Here is a 15,842-nt window from a genome sequence, read left to right as displayed (position 1 = left end):
AAAACAAAAAAAAGTTTATATTCTTCGATGTTTTATTACCATGCTACTGTTCACACTGGAATATTTGAAATATTTAACATCGGAAAAAACAAAAGCAAGTAAAAATGGGCTTTTGAAATTAAGCCCATAAATTACAGAATTCTCTGTAAAACAATATTCTGTACAGTCCTTAAGAGCTAGCCTCTCAGAAGCTCTTCATAAAATAAAAGAAATGATTTATAAATATTTACGTATAGCAATACAATGAAAATCGACAATAGCTGAGTTCAAATTGGCCCTTTTTAAACTAATGACACATAGTGCGTCTGGCACGAACTTGGGCAAACATTTGTAGTTACATGTATGGGTCTCGTAGTTCGTCTAATAAAAAGACGCGCACAAGACAGATAATACGTCTAGACGAAGTACATCGTTAAAGACACAAGACCTTTCGATTCTAGTACGCGACTACGGGCATTTTACCACGAGTTCTAGTGAGAATGGTGTCGTGGCGAAAACAAGGCCTCGAAACGTCGGTGATCTCGTCTCTTTGAAAACACGAAAAGGCTTATATACCATCAATCAAAACAACTTCGTCAAGTCAGTCGCTAAAAAAGAGTAAAATGAAGCTCCCTGGGATACCCCTCTGTTTAGTACTTCGCTAAAAACTTGAAGTCAATCTCGTATTCGTATTAGAATCTAAAGGTCTCTCCTAGCACCGTTAGTTCGTCTAGACCCATAATCCGCCTTGTGCTCGTCTTTATACCAAACGAACTACGAAACGCATAACCAGGCGCACTACAGTTGTCTGTCCAAGTTCGTGCCCGACGCATTATGCGTCTCTAGTATAAAAACTGTCACCTCCAAACCTATCATGCCATGTACAGCAGTACTACCGCAACTGAATCGCTGCTGTGCGCAGCCAAACCGCAGTTGTGACGCTCTCATGCCGCAACCGAACCACAGTTATGTCGCAGTTACTAAACTCGGATTTGGAGTCAGGAGTGAGCAACTATGATTTTCCAGAGATGGAACTGGCAAATCCCACTCAAATCTATTTGAAGCCATGCGACAGAAGACGTTTGAACTCAGCATTGAAGTGTAACTAGCCTTGGTAATGCGGCATACATGAACCACAAAGGCATGTTTTACCGCACACCATACTTTGCCTTCTACCGCAAAAATAGGGAATTCATCCAACATGACGCGAATCAATGTACCAGAAAATGATCACCATGATCTCATTCTTTTAACCAGTTATAAAAAATAACATCACGAAACCGTGTTCTGCAGGGAGGATGAAAAATTGCTATTATCCAACAAAGGTGAGTCAGTAAACGTCTGAAGTTGCCTTCCAGTAGCATTTGACCCGTTTACCCGCTAAAGGTGAGCCAGTTTACCGTTGTGGTCAAACTTTGACTGAGGCATAGTTGAATCCGTCGTAATTGATGAACTCAGTTCGTTTCGCTTATGACATTTTCAAGTACAACTTTTGACTGAGAACTAATTCAATCAAAATTTCACAAAGATGGTCCCTTTTGAAAGGGAGATGGTCACTTGTGAAAGATTCTACTAAAATGCTGGGTTTGACTAATAACTGATTCCGACTGACGGGATTTCATAAGATGGCTCCTAATTAAAGATGTTACTAAATACAGCTCTTGCGTGAGAGCTCATTTAAACCGAATTTTTATGAAGGCGTTTGTTTCAGGAAGATGATTGCCCACGAGACTGGTCGCTCAGAGAGAACAAGTGAAGCTAAACCTGAAACATTTTCCAAACTACACCTTATCCCTAACATTGTTACAGAAAATTTTTGGTTTCTAAGGAGAACAAATGCAATTTCCTTAATCTCCAGGAAAGAGCCGAACTTACCGGTGTTTAATTTCTCGTTATAAAAACAGGGGAAATGAAAGAAAACAGGTAAGGAGATGGCTGATGTTGAACTGGGTACTTAGAGGGTTTGACATTTCATTCGAGGCTCAAGTCAAAGGGCCCAATATTTGAAGCCAAACGAATGGTAATTCGTCTGGCCTTTACAATAAATGTGTAAATTAAGTTAAAGAAAATTACTGTCTCAATTTAATCACCAAAATATAGTCTCTAATAAATGGCTGCTTGGATCATCTTCTCTTCTCCGAACCCTTTCTACTTCTTGGAGTTCCAGGCCCCTTGGAAGCTCCAGAGCTCTTTGTGGGTTGCATGTAGCCTGGGACTGACTTGCTACCACTGGAGGGCGAGTCACGTGACCTGGAAGGACTTTGGGCATCCCGAGAGCTAGGAGATGGAGGTCCCATTTGATTGGTTGAATTTCCACGGCGGGACGTCTGACTTGACTGTGAATCAATCAACATATTGTACATTTTGGAGACAGGAAAAAGAAGCTGGTCGATTCACTTTTAAAAACATGAGATTCCTAAAATTGTTGCAGGTCCTTAAAGTTTTGAAACAGAGGGTCCTGTTTTTCTTCTTCATTTTTTTCTACCCTCAAGGAAATTATTCTTACCCAAGAGCCACCCAGGTAAACTTACAAGAGGTAGGTAAATAAGCCCAAATTTTTCGTTGAAAGAAAAATCCCATTATGTCAAAACTACACAAAAAAGTCCAACAGGCAAAACTGTAACCCCCAAGGCCTTTTTTACAAAATGAAAACATTGTCGACAACAACATCAAGAGCGCAGTAGGTGATACTTCGTGTATCCACGTTGACTCATTCAGCATGCAGCAGCTTTCACAAACTGTAAGCAGACTTCATTCTCATTCTTTCTTTAAAAGTAAGGAGTGATACAAAATAACTGACATAACATGGTCATGAAAAAACAGCTGCTATAACGGGAAGTCCACTTAAATCCACCAGAAATTTTCTAACCCAAAAATAGTCCCCAAACTGCTAATTTGCAAACTCCCAAAACGCTTTGACTCATCCTCCACATCACTAACATACCCGAGTACCCCTGGGTATTCTCATCTTCAAGGTTAAAATGGAATGCATACTTAACCCAAATTATGACTACAGTGGAACCTCGATTTAACAAAGTGCTAAGGGACTGGGGAAATTGGTTCGTTATATCGAGGGCTCGTCATATCAAGGTTCTGTTCCATACGTTTTAAAAGGCCAGGCTGGAGAATATTGTTCGTTGTACCGAGAACATCGTTAAATGGAAGTTTGGTAAATTGAGGTTCCACTGTACTGTAAAGAATACATATTGAAGGCCCACAACAATCATAAATACATCCAAAAATACACATACCGTTTTCCTGTTGCTTGATGGAATCGCCTTCTTAGGTGTGGAGCTAGTATTTGCAGAGTTATTCTGCTTCCTGTCACTGTCCTGTAAATATTCACAAAATAAGGTATCTTTAGCCAGACCCATAACCCTGAAACATTGGTTCTGACGTACATGTACAAGAAATCAACAGACAGATCCCACAATCATGATGTATGATTGTTGACAGCAACAACTGAAGGGCTGAGAGGATAACCGACCTATGTTGAACTTCAGATTGCTTTTTGTTGTTTTAAATTCACCAGAGTTTTTGCATGTGGCTTTGAATTCCTTCAGGATGCATTGCTCCAATGTTTTATCCACTGTGTTGCATTTCGTTTGCAACAAAAACCTATGATTATGGGCACATAATCACACTAGACTGTAACTGCATGTACTCCCCACCCTCCCCCCCCCCTACATTTGTCCTCTGTGTTGAATTAACTCAATGAACCTCACCTCCTTTGTTGGATTCTCAGGAGAAGCTCCAGGAGATGGCGCCAGGCCATCCTCCATTGCACTTATATTATTATTGGCCTCTTGGCCTTCTTGATTTTCAGAGCCCTGAAATGATTTTCAAAAGAATGAAAAATCAAAAGGGACCTTGGAATCAGCAAAAGAAATTAGAAAGCAGCAATCACAAATATAAAGAAACCTCATTTCAAAGTGTGTAATGAAGCACCTGGTCAGGTAAAATAGCACAGAGCAGACAAGCTGCAAGTTTATTGTGCTTACCTGTTCAAGCTCTTCTCTATACATTCTCATCAGTTCAAGAACATTTGAAGTTTCAGAGGCTTCAGAATCACCCTGAAAGATGTAAACATTTTATTGTTTTAGTTTATGACACAGTTCAGTCTTTCTACCATAGTGTCTTTGCTTTACTTATTCACCACTAGTAGTAGTAGTGGCAGTGGCAGTGGCAGTGGTAGTGGTAGTAGTAGTGGTAGTGGCAGTGGTAGTGGTAGTAGTAGTGGTAGTGGTAGTGGCAGTGGCAGTGGTAGTGGTAGTGGCAGTGGCAGTGGTCAGTGGCAGTGGTAGTGGTAGTGGCAGTGGCAGTGGCAGTGGCAGTGGTAGTGGCAGTGGCAGTGGTAGTGGTAGTGGTAGTGGCAGTGGTAGTGGTAGTGGCAGTGGAAGTGGCAGTGGTAGTGGTAGTGGCATTGGCAGTGGTAGTGGCAGTGGCAGTAGTAGTAGTAGTAGTAGCTTTATTAATGGTATCACTTCACAAAAAATGCTCTTCCAGCAAGCTGTTTACACAACAAATTACAAAACTATGATGCTACTGACAAGTAACTAGACAGTGGTTGTAATCGGAACATCATAGGTTCAACTCCTGTTGGGAGAACTCTGATTTTCGTTTTCTAAGTATGCCTGTGTCACTGATTGAAAAAAAAAAAAAAAAACATCTATCCTTTATTCACCAGGCTTAAAATCATAACATCACATTTCCTTCACATAAACCACTCATCAACATTCAAATCCCAGCAGTATGCACGTTGTTTGCTAGTTTAATGAGCATAGTTTAATGGCCTTAGCTCCCATGAGGATCCTGTAGCTCAGTGGTAGAGCATCCGAACTAGTAATCAGAAAGTCAAAGGTTCGACTTTTGGGAGAACTCGGATTTTCTTTTTCTGAGTATGTCTGTGCCAGGGACTGAAAAAATACATCTGTCAAGAAGACATTGTGTACCTTGCTAAGCCTCTCTAACCAAACTATCCCCAAAGTAAAAATTTAATATAAACTGAGACCAAAATCCATTGTAAATGTTAGAATTGCAAGAGCAGGCTTGCAAAGTATTAATGGAGTGGCATTTGGGGCAGACAATTATGCACTGACTTTGTATTTGTCTGCATCAATGACTGCATACAGACAAGAAAAAAAATGTTTTTCGGCTTCGTTTTTCAAACTATAGAGAGATTTGACACTTTTTATGATATCACATACAGAGTTCTGTAAGTTGACTATCCTTTTAAAATAAGAGTCACAGAAGAACAAAGTTCTGGCATTAGCATCTTGCACAGGCAAATTGGTAATGGTTAAATGACCTACTCTATGAAATTAATGTTAACAACATTATCCATCATAACAACGACAAGACTTCCTGAGGGTTAAACCTGACGGCAAAAGTAAGATAGTCGTCTATCTGGTCATACTGTACACCAGAACTTAAGAAAATATTGGCTGTCTTTTCATCACTTTTAAACTCGAGTAGCCAGCCATGTTCATTATAATCACAGATTACACCAGGGCCGCTCACGGCCTGCAGTATAAAATGGGTCATACAAAGATAAAGGAGACGAATAGTAACATTGTAGGCTATACCAGATGACTACCAACTGCTCATGACAATCCTGAAAAGGGTGTTGTTACAAGCTACAAGGTGCATTTTTCACGTCCACAAGCTACCAACAAGAAATGTCAGGTTCGATTACTGTTAGAATTAAACTGGTTACTTACTGTAATCCAGGGATGATTACATATTTCTTTTGCTGTACGTCTGTGGGCTGGATCAACTTTAAGCATTCCAAGAAGAAGGTTCTTAGCTGTGAGATGAACATGAAAAAAAAAAAAAAAAAAAAAAAAAAAAAAAAAAAAAAAGAAGTTTAGTCTCAATTGATATAATTAACGCATGTTAAAATGACTTAGTGGCATGTACATACATTGCACACTGGACAGCAAACTTACCAGACTCATGGCATGTTGCCCAGCAGGGATCAGAAAAATCTACTTCACCCTTTTTAATTAATTCATAAAGCTTGTCTTCTGTTTCTGCCACAAATGGTGGTCTTCCAGTTAAACTAAAAGGAAAGCAGAATAGGTCATTGATTACCATTTTTTTTGTTAAAAAAAAAGAGGAATTCCTACAGATTACAGCTGCAGAGAACTTTTTTATGATAAGGGTTCGGGTGGTTGGTAAAGAGGACAAAAAGAACAAAAAACAGAACAATGACCCCTAAAAAACAATACAGCTGCGTGAAAATAGAGCTTTTGAAAGGTGCAAAGAGCTCCAATGCTTGAATTACAGTGCAAATTTGTCAGGTTTGTAGGGGAAAATTTATTCAGTTGCTAGAAAAGTCCACTTTCTACATGTATGTAACAGGAAGACTGGCTTGTAATTCTACAAGCTGGACTCTAAAATAACCCGTCAGTGTATTGTGTAGAAGTGGCTTTCATTTGAGCGTCATAAATAATTACTCTGTCCAATCTCAACAGGGCAATCAACCAATTAGAGCTGACGCAAATACATGTAACTAGAGTCAAGCATGGAAGAATGCATGCAAGCAAGTCACGGTTGGTTTTGGTCTTGCTTCTCATTGGTTGGCAAATTAAAGTGGGGCAAATTTTGCTAATCAGTCAGAGAGCTTTGTGAGGCAAAAGCAAAGCAAAATGAACTTATTTTTGACACTCGAATGAACACTACAACTCTAATATAGAATTGGGGATAAACTGGGGTTTCATTAAGGATTTGGCACTGAGCAGCTTGACCGTTTGTGAACACTACTTTGCCTAGCTACTCTCAACAATCTCAACCGACTTTTTTCCAGAAAAGAACACACCCAAGTTAGCAACTTGCCCTGGTGCACTCTCTCTTGTCTGCTTGTTTAAGGTCTTAATGAAACCCCTGAATAAATTGAAGGGGTGACTGGAGAAAAGCCCTATATGACTTCTGATAAACTGCTAGATTCTCCTTTGAAATTGCCTTGTATTCACTTGTGAAACAAGAGGAGAATTTGACCTTACACAAAAAGTCACTTGAGGCCTTATTCCACACACCCCTTCAATTACATCTCAAAGTAGAAAACAACAAATGTTGGTAAACTGATTAAACTTTTGGTACTTGTGAAAAAAGGGTGCAGGTCGTCAACACTGTGAAATTGTCAGGTATCAATTTTTTTTTTCTTGTGACACACACATGTAAATGAATACACATATACTGTCATGGTAATGAACAAAGGACTGGAAACTTACAGAGTAAACATTATTACACCTATACTCCATATATCACATTGTTGACTGTAACCAAGGTCATCAATCACCTCTGGAGCTGGGAAAAAAAAGAAAGGATATTAAAATAGCAAGGAAAAACTCTATGCATGACAAAGTACAGGCTTGTCTTTCTAACAGCAGTGCTTTGTGCTGCACTGTTTTGATACTGTTTAGAAGTGGTTCTACTGTCAAAATTACTGTTCTAATCACTGAGCCGATGGCTCTGCACGTGTTCTCAAAATACATCACAAACATTTGCAGGTTTTATTGAGTATGTGAAACAGTGTCAAGTTTCCTGTCCTTCTTTTTTCATTTTAAACTGAAGATTCATTAAGTTAACATAGTGTAAAAGCTATTTTAACTTCCCCCTTCCTCCCAACCCCTCTCTCTCTCTAATAAGCCCCCCTAATGGAAGTTGGTTTTTGTAATACTCCCCCCACCCACCATCCCATTTGGGAGATGAGATTTTGTAATTAGTCCCACCTATTCCCTATTACAAAATCCACTTCATGCGGCCCAGTTGGTTTGTTTTTAAACAAATATAATGTTTTAATTGCAAACATTCTTATTAAATAATCCATTCCATTTAAATTTCACTGCAGTTATTTGAGTTTAGTACAAAACTATTTTAAGATGAAAATGATATTGCACATATTGTCCTCGTCTCCCCATCATGGTTGCTTAAAAATCATTGAAGCAATCATTGAATCATCTTAAGGCCCGTTTAAATGGTTTCAACATATGCTTCAATATGCGTTCAACACAGTTGTTGAACCAAATGTCGGGGGCGTTTGAACAGGTCATTAAACGTTGTTGAACGTGTAAAAATATGTTGAAAGCTGTCGAAAGCATGTTGAATCAAATTTAAATAATTATTGGTTTAAACATTCATTCATATACCCAACATCCATTCAACTTTTATTGAACAAATGTTGGGCAAATGTTCAAACCGTTTAAATACGCCTTTAAGTTCCCATCCCAAGTTTTCTTTCCAATCTCGTCTATAATGTATTTTTAAATCTTATTTCAATAATTTAAAACCAATACTGCCTACCCATATAAATTGGAGTGCCACAAAAACTTTGCATCATAGAGTCACTGCCAACGCCACCTCGCACAAATGAAAGGCCAAAATCTGTGAGCTAAATATAAGAAAAAAGTGTACTCTGAATAAATAGACAAGTGTTAAATTAAGTGTTACTTTTTATTCTCTCCAAAGCAATAATATGATAGCGTAACTGTCATAAAGATGAAATCATACTCCTACCTTAATATTTAGCAGGTCATTTCCAACCGGTTGGCTAAGGAGAATATTTTCCAGTTTTAAATCTCTGTGAACTATATCTGAAAGACAGTCAAGACAAACAGGACTTACTCTATTTGTTCAGTCAAACTTAATAAAGTAAACATACACTTTTGCTGGAGCAATCAATAAGCTTGTAAGGAGCTGGTAGGACTACTACTTTTACTATTAGGAGTTACATATTTGCTTTTATCTATTCTGTATTTTGTTAGTTTATATATTTAGGTAGGTTAGGAGGGCTCTACTGAAAACCGCATTGGCGAGTTGGACCCCCTCATTAAATATCATAGTTATTATTATTATTGCTATTATTATATTCCACTCACCAGAATCATGGAGGTAGGCAACAGCATGAGCCAACTGTTTTATCACTGTCCATGTTTCCTGATAACATTAAAAAGTAGTTTGAAATCATAAGATTAAAAAAACTACAGTAGACCAATATTATTAATGACGACATTTTAGACAACTATCAAAAATTCTGCACTTAAAGAATGTACGGCATAGTTTCTGTGATGAATTAGCAACATGCAAGTTAATTAAACAAAAGAAATACAGTTGTGTTAAAGAGAACACCTTTCATAACTAGGTTCAAGACAAACAGTATGCAGTGAAGTTTGCTTGTTCACTTTCCAAACACACAACAGTAAATTGGAAGGTTCCTTACAAACATTTGCTGGACTTGCAAGCAATATTGACCAAGAAACTTCTGCTTGCAGAGGATTGATTTGATTACATTATTTTGCGCACTTTGTACACTTTTACTAGATGGTCAGAAATAGTCTACATAAGTCTAGGAGTATCCTCCCTTTAATAGGATGCTGGTTTACTGCAAGGTTGCCCAATACTAAGCAACTTGGTGTCTCCAACAGTTTACTAACACCCATGGATTTTTTTAAAATGAGATGCGATAATTGCACAGTTGGCATACAGACCTTTTCTGAGAACCTTGTCTTTTGTTCTAAAAGTTTTTGTACACCACCAGCATCACACAGTTCCATTACTAAATACATTCGCTGCAATAAACAAGAAATGTATAATATAAATAAACTTATTAAAAGCTGTTGTTGGATAAAGTGTGGCATTTTCCAATTTAGCTTCAAACCTTTTTTTTTTTTTTACTTTTTTACCTTTGCGACCCCCCAGCCCACCCCACCAAATGCTGGAATTTCCAATCCCTTTTATACAAGGGAGGGAGGGGGGATATGGATATTTTCTCCAACTAAACAATTGGAGAGCTATGCGAGTACACTTTAATTACACAACAAAAAAGCGTGTGGTGAGATAATCACAATCATGCATTTTGTTACACAAAATGATACAATTATGGGTTAGCTTTGAACACTGGCCCAGTTACAAGGTGACACTATTGTGTGAGCTCCACTTCATTCTAATTTGTGCTCAAACAGAAAAGGTTAAAGAAGTTAATACCCTTATTTATATCAGCAGTAAGTCTCTAAGGGTGCATTCAATTGACCTTACTCTGGAATAAGAATACATGCAATGATCACAAAAACTCCCTCATAACAGGTTTTTTGAGTTACTGGAGTACAAAATGGCTCTTAAGTTATCGTATGTCAGCGAAAGTTTGCAGACATTATTCACATGTCGTCCCAAATTTACTTATAAAGAAAAATCTAACAGCTACCCTGCTTATTCTTATTCCGGAATATGATCAATCAATGCAACCTAACTTGAGTGGATTCGGGGAATTGAGCTTTTTCCCTTCAAGCACTGGTTATAAATCCTTGCTGACAGAATCAATCTGAAGATTCAATGAGTGCAACAAATTGCTTACCTTTGATGTTTCATAGATTTCTTCTAGATGAATTAAATGCTCATGGTCAATCTTTTTCATAATAAGAACTTCTCTCTCTAAAAGTTTAACAGCAGAGGTACCAGCCTGAAAACAGAATCAGGTAACTTAAAAGTGATTGGGAATGGAATGACATGCCATGATCTATTCTGTGCATAAAATTAAGACAGAATCTGCACTTGTAGGAGTATAAAGACATAGAAACTGTAGTTTTACACCTTAAAGTTAAATAACAGATTTGTGCACTGCACATGACATGTAATTTTTGGTAAGAAACATGTTGATAGTATCTGCCATATTATGCAACAGTGGAGGGATAGTTGATTCAAATGCCACTCCTCTCATGTGCCAAACCTACATGCATTGCATAAAATACACATTGTTTTAAATACAGCACTTGTGATTGGCTCAAAGCCCTACATAGCATGAAGATTTAACCAAGAAATAACACCAAAAAGGACCATAACTTGATCCTCACAAATCTTGGCATTTGCCTTTCATTCTACCAGGTTTTGTGCTCCATTTATTGGAAATTGCTTTGGCATAAATTTTCTCTGATTGCTAGTTTCATTCTGACACAAGATTTGCAATTAACAGATAAAATTATTGTAAAAGGTGATGTTAAGTATTACTGATATTTATTTTCTCCATTAAAATTTGTATTGTTATTTACAGTAATGTATAACATATTTGTACAGGTTAACATTAAGAGAATTCCGAAATATCTTAACATTTGGATATTTGTTCGAATCACTCGAACTTCATCAGCGATGTGGATAATCAAGCGAGATCATGTGACTTTGTTGCCATGTAGATCCAGGAGAGAGATATAAATGACCAGAGTTATATATTTACCAGAGCAGGTAAATGACATTTTCGGTAATATTTGTACAGAATTCTTGTCATTGAGACAGTGAATTTGTACTCGTGATTTGCAAGGCTCGGTTAATGGGGTATGGAAGAAGTATGGCGTCCAAATTTTTTTGTGCTTTGTTGCCTGTATGCTTTTGTTGTTTGCATTTGTGCTTTGTTACTTGTATGATGCAAGAAACAAGGAATAATTAGACTGCAGAAGTATGCCAACCTAACAGCTGTGTCAAATGTATTAGGTTTGGCACGTGAGTGGAGCCTTGGCATCTGGAATGGGTATTAGTATTTAAAGCTGTTTATACCCAACCAATACTAAATAGCAATAGCTAAGCCAACCACCTCCCATCCTGAAAATAAGTGTCCTAAAAGCCCTTTGAGCCAATATCAGCCAAGAGCTCATACATGATTTGAAATTTTACAGCATGTGAAATGTGGCATTTATATCTCACATTTTACAGGCTCAAAACACATTTCATGAAAGGAAAAGCAAGAAAATAAATACAATCACACTAGTTGCCTCATACAGGCAAGATACATATAATTTTGCTTTTGGGTCATGCTGATGTCACAATAAAACATACAATTTTTTTTTACCATGCGCAGATTACAAAAAGCTCTCATAATCAGAACATGCTCAAATTTATAAAACCATAGATATTTGCCTTATCTAAATAGCTGTTGAAAACAAACTTCTTGGCTTTTCCAACATACTTTTCATTAATATTGTGACAAGGTAAAGAAAGCAACCCGTGTTACAATAGATTCTTGCAAATTCTAGAGACTGCTGTCAATAATGGCTAATTTTCAGGGCCAGTGACTTCATCGACTGTGAAACATGCAAATACCAAAATAACTTTTGATATTGCAAAAAACATCTGCAGTGACTTAAAATAGCAGATAAAACGAAGCAACAAAATATCAACCAAGCTTCTGTTTGGTTTAACAATACAAGCTAACATATACATGTCATTTGGAAAGGTCCTTCTTTAGTTAACTTCTTTATAAAAAAACTGCTATTCCAAAAGTCAATTTGTAAATATTACCCAATAGTAAACCAGCATAATTAATTATCACGTTTTCTTCACCAAAAGAAAGCAATAAATTACAGCCTTATGTAACCAATAAGAATACTGAAGTGGCAATTGGCAGCTTCACCTTACTTAAGGAGGTTATAAACAAGACCCTTGATGGCAAGTGACATAAATGTCAGACTCTGGACGCTACAGCTAATTGTAGACAAGCAAATGGAAGGTGAAATTTATATTTTTTAAAATGGAACTTATTTTATAGCTTCCTGGATGACTTGTGGCCGACAGAAGTAGATAACGGATTATTTTACATTTCATTTGCACCTTCAATAATTAAAAGTACTAACAACTTTCTTACTTTCTCCTTATTCACTGCCTTGATCGCCCATCTTCGTCCAGTTGCTTTGTTCGTTGCCTCCTTGACGACGCCAAAGCTGCCTTTACCAAGCACTTCTCCAAATTCGTAAATGTCTTCTATCTGTTTTTCTTCCTCAATTCGTGTATGTGGAATTGTTCTCCCCGTGGCCGATCCGTCCTTTCGAGGATAAGACATGATTGTCGCCAGCTCAACACGATTCCAGCGTTATTTTTCCATGATGCGAGGTTGTTTTGCCTGGAAGACGATATGAAAATTAAATCAAGTTGTAATGAAATCAGCATGAAGTCCTGAACATACTACACCAGTCTTGGTTTATTACAAATGCATAATTAACCATAGTTATAGGATCAATGTTGACGAACAAGCGGCCTTCAAGCTGTAAATTTCCCTTTCAATATCAAGACCCATGAATTAAAAACATCTACAGACGTTAAGTTCGAGAATGAAACCGTTGCTATAAAAAGTAAAGACTGCAGAAATCACTGACACACAGCGATTATTTAACAGCAAGCATACAGGACACGAGAAGTTAATTTAATCCAAAGTTTTGAAACTCGCCGGCCTGCTTCGCTGAAGGAGTTTTTCCAAACTCGGCGGGAGACCCTCCGGTGGTTCTTGCACAAGTTAGAAAGCTCACAGAAACAAGTTTACAGGTCAAAAAAAAGTACAGAAGGCAGACAAATACATTTCCAACACCTACTAAATGTTGCGGTGATTAAATATAAAGCCATACGCCGTACAAAGTAATGTCCCAAAAGCCAGTCAAAAGTGTTTGATTGAGTGAGCTAATGGCCGCGCCGGGACGAAATTAACCTACAAAGTCAAGAGAAGATTGCGCAGAAATTGACGACTTTCTTTTGCTTTCTGATAAGCAAAACTGGAACCCGACTTAAATCACCAGGTGTTTTGTTATTAATATTTCAATACATGGAAAAAATACAAACGAGAAACGCTTCTAAGCCGGTTTGCACAAAAATAAATGGGACCGCCGTCGTACCGTCGGCTTCTTCATGTCCATTAAACTTTCGCGCATCGACCGACCAAACTTTACCTTACCTTGACAAAGCTCTGTCCTTAAGGAGAAGGGAACAGCTGTATTTGTCATTGCTCCTACTGCTTCTGTACTTTTCCCCATAAAATCTCCGCTAAAAGTGCACCAAGATTCATAAGGAAGCCTATAAACTTCTCAGTAACTTTGACAGCAAACCAGAGGTCGAAGTGGAGTATGCCGCGCGTCAAGACCTGGAACCTAGGATCCATGGTTGCTAGACACCAGTCCTTTATCATCGGCAGTTTAGATTTGTTGAGATTTGTTAATTAATATTTTCGGAAAAATTGAAGTATGAAAATATTCTCCAGTAAAGGGGTAAGGGCACAATAGTAAAAAAAGAACACCATGAAAGGAGATATTCTTAAGCGCAATGGCAAGTCAGCCAGAGATAGCGAACTTTGCATGAACAGGAACAGCAATTTATTTGCGTGGGGAAGTGAAAGTTCTGCTCTTGAGCAATGGTTCACACCATTAATAATTGAACGCATTTCTTTTACCCCGATAAAAGCATAAAACTCCTATATCAAATCGGCCTTTTGTTCACACTTTTCAGCACATCTTTTAGTGCCGGGAGCAGCTATCTTGCATATGAATAGAAGAGAAAACGACATTGTTACCTGGTTGAAAAGTGCCTCAAGGGAACGGCGCCAAGCTATTTTTCCAATTTAATATTTTCAACTTAAACGACATGATATTCATGATTATGATGTTAGGAATAAGAACAAACTAGTTATTGATAGGGTTAAATTGGAATCGACTTAAAGAGCGGTATGAAGAGGCAGATATTTTTAATAATTGTATGCGAATTCTAGTTTTAGTCCTTTTTATATCTCTTTTCATATGGATGATTTCTCGATTTCTTATATAGCTTTTTTAGATCTAGTTTTTTTTTAACGCAGGACCCATGTTGATAGCAGTTTTTATAACTGAAATGGTCATCCTGCGTAAAGATATTATTATTATTATTATTATTATTATTATTATTATTATTATTATTATTATTATTATTATTATTATTATTATTATTATTATTATTATTATTATTATTATTATTATTATTATTATTATATGCGCGCCATACAAATCCTTGCCGTTTGTGTTTTCGGTTTTCCTCTTTTTTTTTCCCTCCTCAAATCGAATGCATAATTTTCGTACCAACAGAGAAATCTATCATTTATTACCTCTTAACGTATTCCTTGTTGTAGGACCCCTGTATAACTCAAACTGCGCGACCATAAAATAATAAGAAATAGTTTACACCCTTTGATCGTTACATCACACAGTCCACACTCCTATGAATGAATTGTAACCCGAACCTGTTATATACTCCATAGAAACAACAGCACAATAGCTGTCCGGTGATTGGATCATTAGGCATGCTTCGACAGTACACTCCGCTCTTTTCTAAGGGAACTGGTCAGAACAAGTTTGTTCGAGAGGACCCACCTTGTCTGGGCTTTGGGGGGTTATCGAAGACACCACCTATCTCGTGAACATTACCAACAACATTTTACTGGCCTTAAAAATTTGAGTTAACAAAGAAATATTCAGCTAACAAGAGTCACCGTTGCTTGATAAACAAGAAAAGTGTGGTTTGAATCTGATTTTCCTTTTTTTACTGCTGGATAGAGGGGTGGCTATGCAATAAAGACACCATCTTTTGAGGTTGAGGAAGGGGGTGCAGGGTGCAGGTGGAGACCACCATCTATCGCTTCCTGGACTCTGTTGGAGTGAGTAGTTTTGACCAGCTCCCTTAACGATGAAAAATATCGCCTTCTGAATTGATGAGAAAATAGCATTGCAATGGGAAAGAACCAGTGAGAAAATAAACTGAATAATCCCAAACGACAAAACATCCAGCAATCTCACAAGCAGCGCAGCCACTAAGGATCCAAACAGTTGCAGTCGCAGTTGCTGTAAAGGCCGTCCATGTTGTGCAAAAACGAGCCCGGTGACCCTTATTTTTTATTGCATTTTTTTAACATACGTAACATGATTACCAACTGGATGAAGTTTGAGAAATTTTTTATTACTTACTCTTTTACGGGGGAATCACCTTAAACACAGAAGTTAATGGTAGGACTGATTCTGGGAGTGAAGGAAAACGCTCTGTCGACTGGTTTTCTTGCTAAGATTAGAATCGACTTAAAACACGACACATCCCAA

At 37.6% G+C, this 15,842-nt stretch overlaps 1 protein-coding gene across 1 annotated transcript; it reads right to left on the bottom strand.

Annotated features, from left to right (window-relative positions):
• On the bottom strand, window positions 1-13,854 carry LOC146470326 (serine/threonine-protein kinase 33-like). Its single transcript, XM_085122431.1, has 14 exons — window positions 13,682-13,854; window positions 12,605-12,859; window positions 10,331-10,435; window positions 9,468-9,548; window positions 8,859-8,916; window positions 8,497-8,573; window positions 8,284-8,371; window positions 7,212-7,287; window positions 5,928-6,040; window positions 5,700-5,785; window positions 3,981-4,052; window positions 3,705-3,809; window positions 3,231-3,311; window positions 1-2,315 (listed from the first exon to the last, which is right to left on the bottom strand). Exons 2-14 carry the CDS (start codon window positions 12,797-12,799, stop codon window positions 2,103-2,105), a joined length of 1,350 nt encoding a protein of 449 aa, XP_084978557.1. The 5' UTR covers window positions 12,800-12,859; window positions 13,682-13,854; the 3' UTR covers window positions 1-2,102.
• Window positions 13,855-15,842: the final 1,988 nt, after the last annotated feature.

The sequence above is a fragment of the Pavona decussata genome, unplaced genomic scaffold, assembly GCF_977016875.1.
Source record: "Pavona decussata unplaced genomic scaffold, jaPavDecu1.1 SCAFFOLD_114, whole genome shotgun sequence".
NCBI lineage: Eukaryota > Metazoa > Cnidaria > Anthozoa > Scleractinia > Agariciidae > Pavona > Pavona decussata.
The sequence above is the reverse complement of the archived record's forward strand: the minus strand, read 5'-3'. Positions and strand labels throughout refer to the sequence as shown.

Coding starts and splice junctions, on each gene's coding strand:
- LOC146470326 (XM_085122431.1), bottom strand. CDS start 12,799: ATGTCTTATCCTCGAAAGGACGGATCGGCCACGGGGAGAACAATTCCA. Junction 9,549..10,330: donor AAATCTATGAAACATCAAAG/GTAAGCAATTTG, acceptor TGTTTATTGCAG/CGAATGTATTTAGTAATGGA. Junction 2,316..3,230: donor CATCAAGCAACAGGAAAACG/GTATGTGTATTT, acceptor ATTGATTCACAG/TCAAGTCAGACGTCCCGCCG.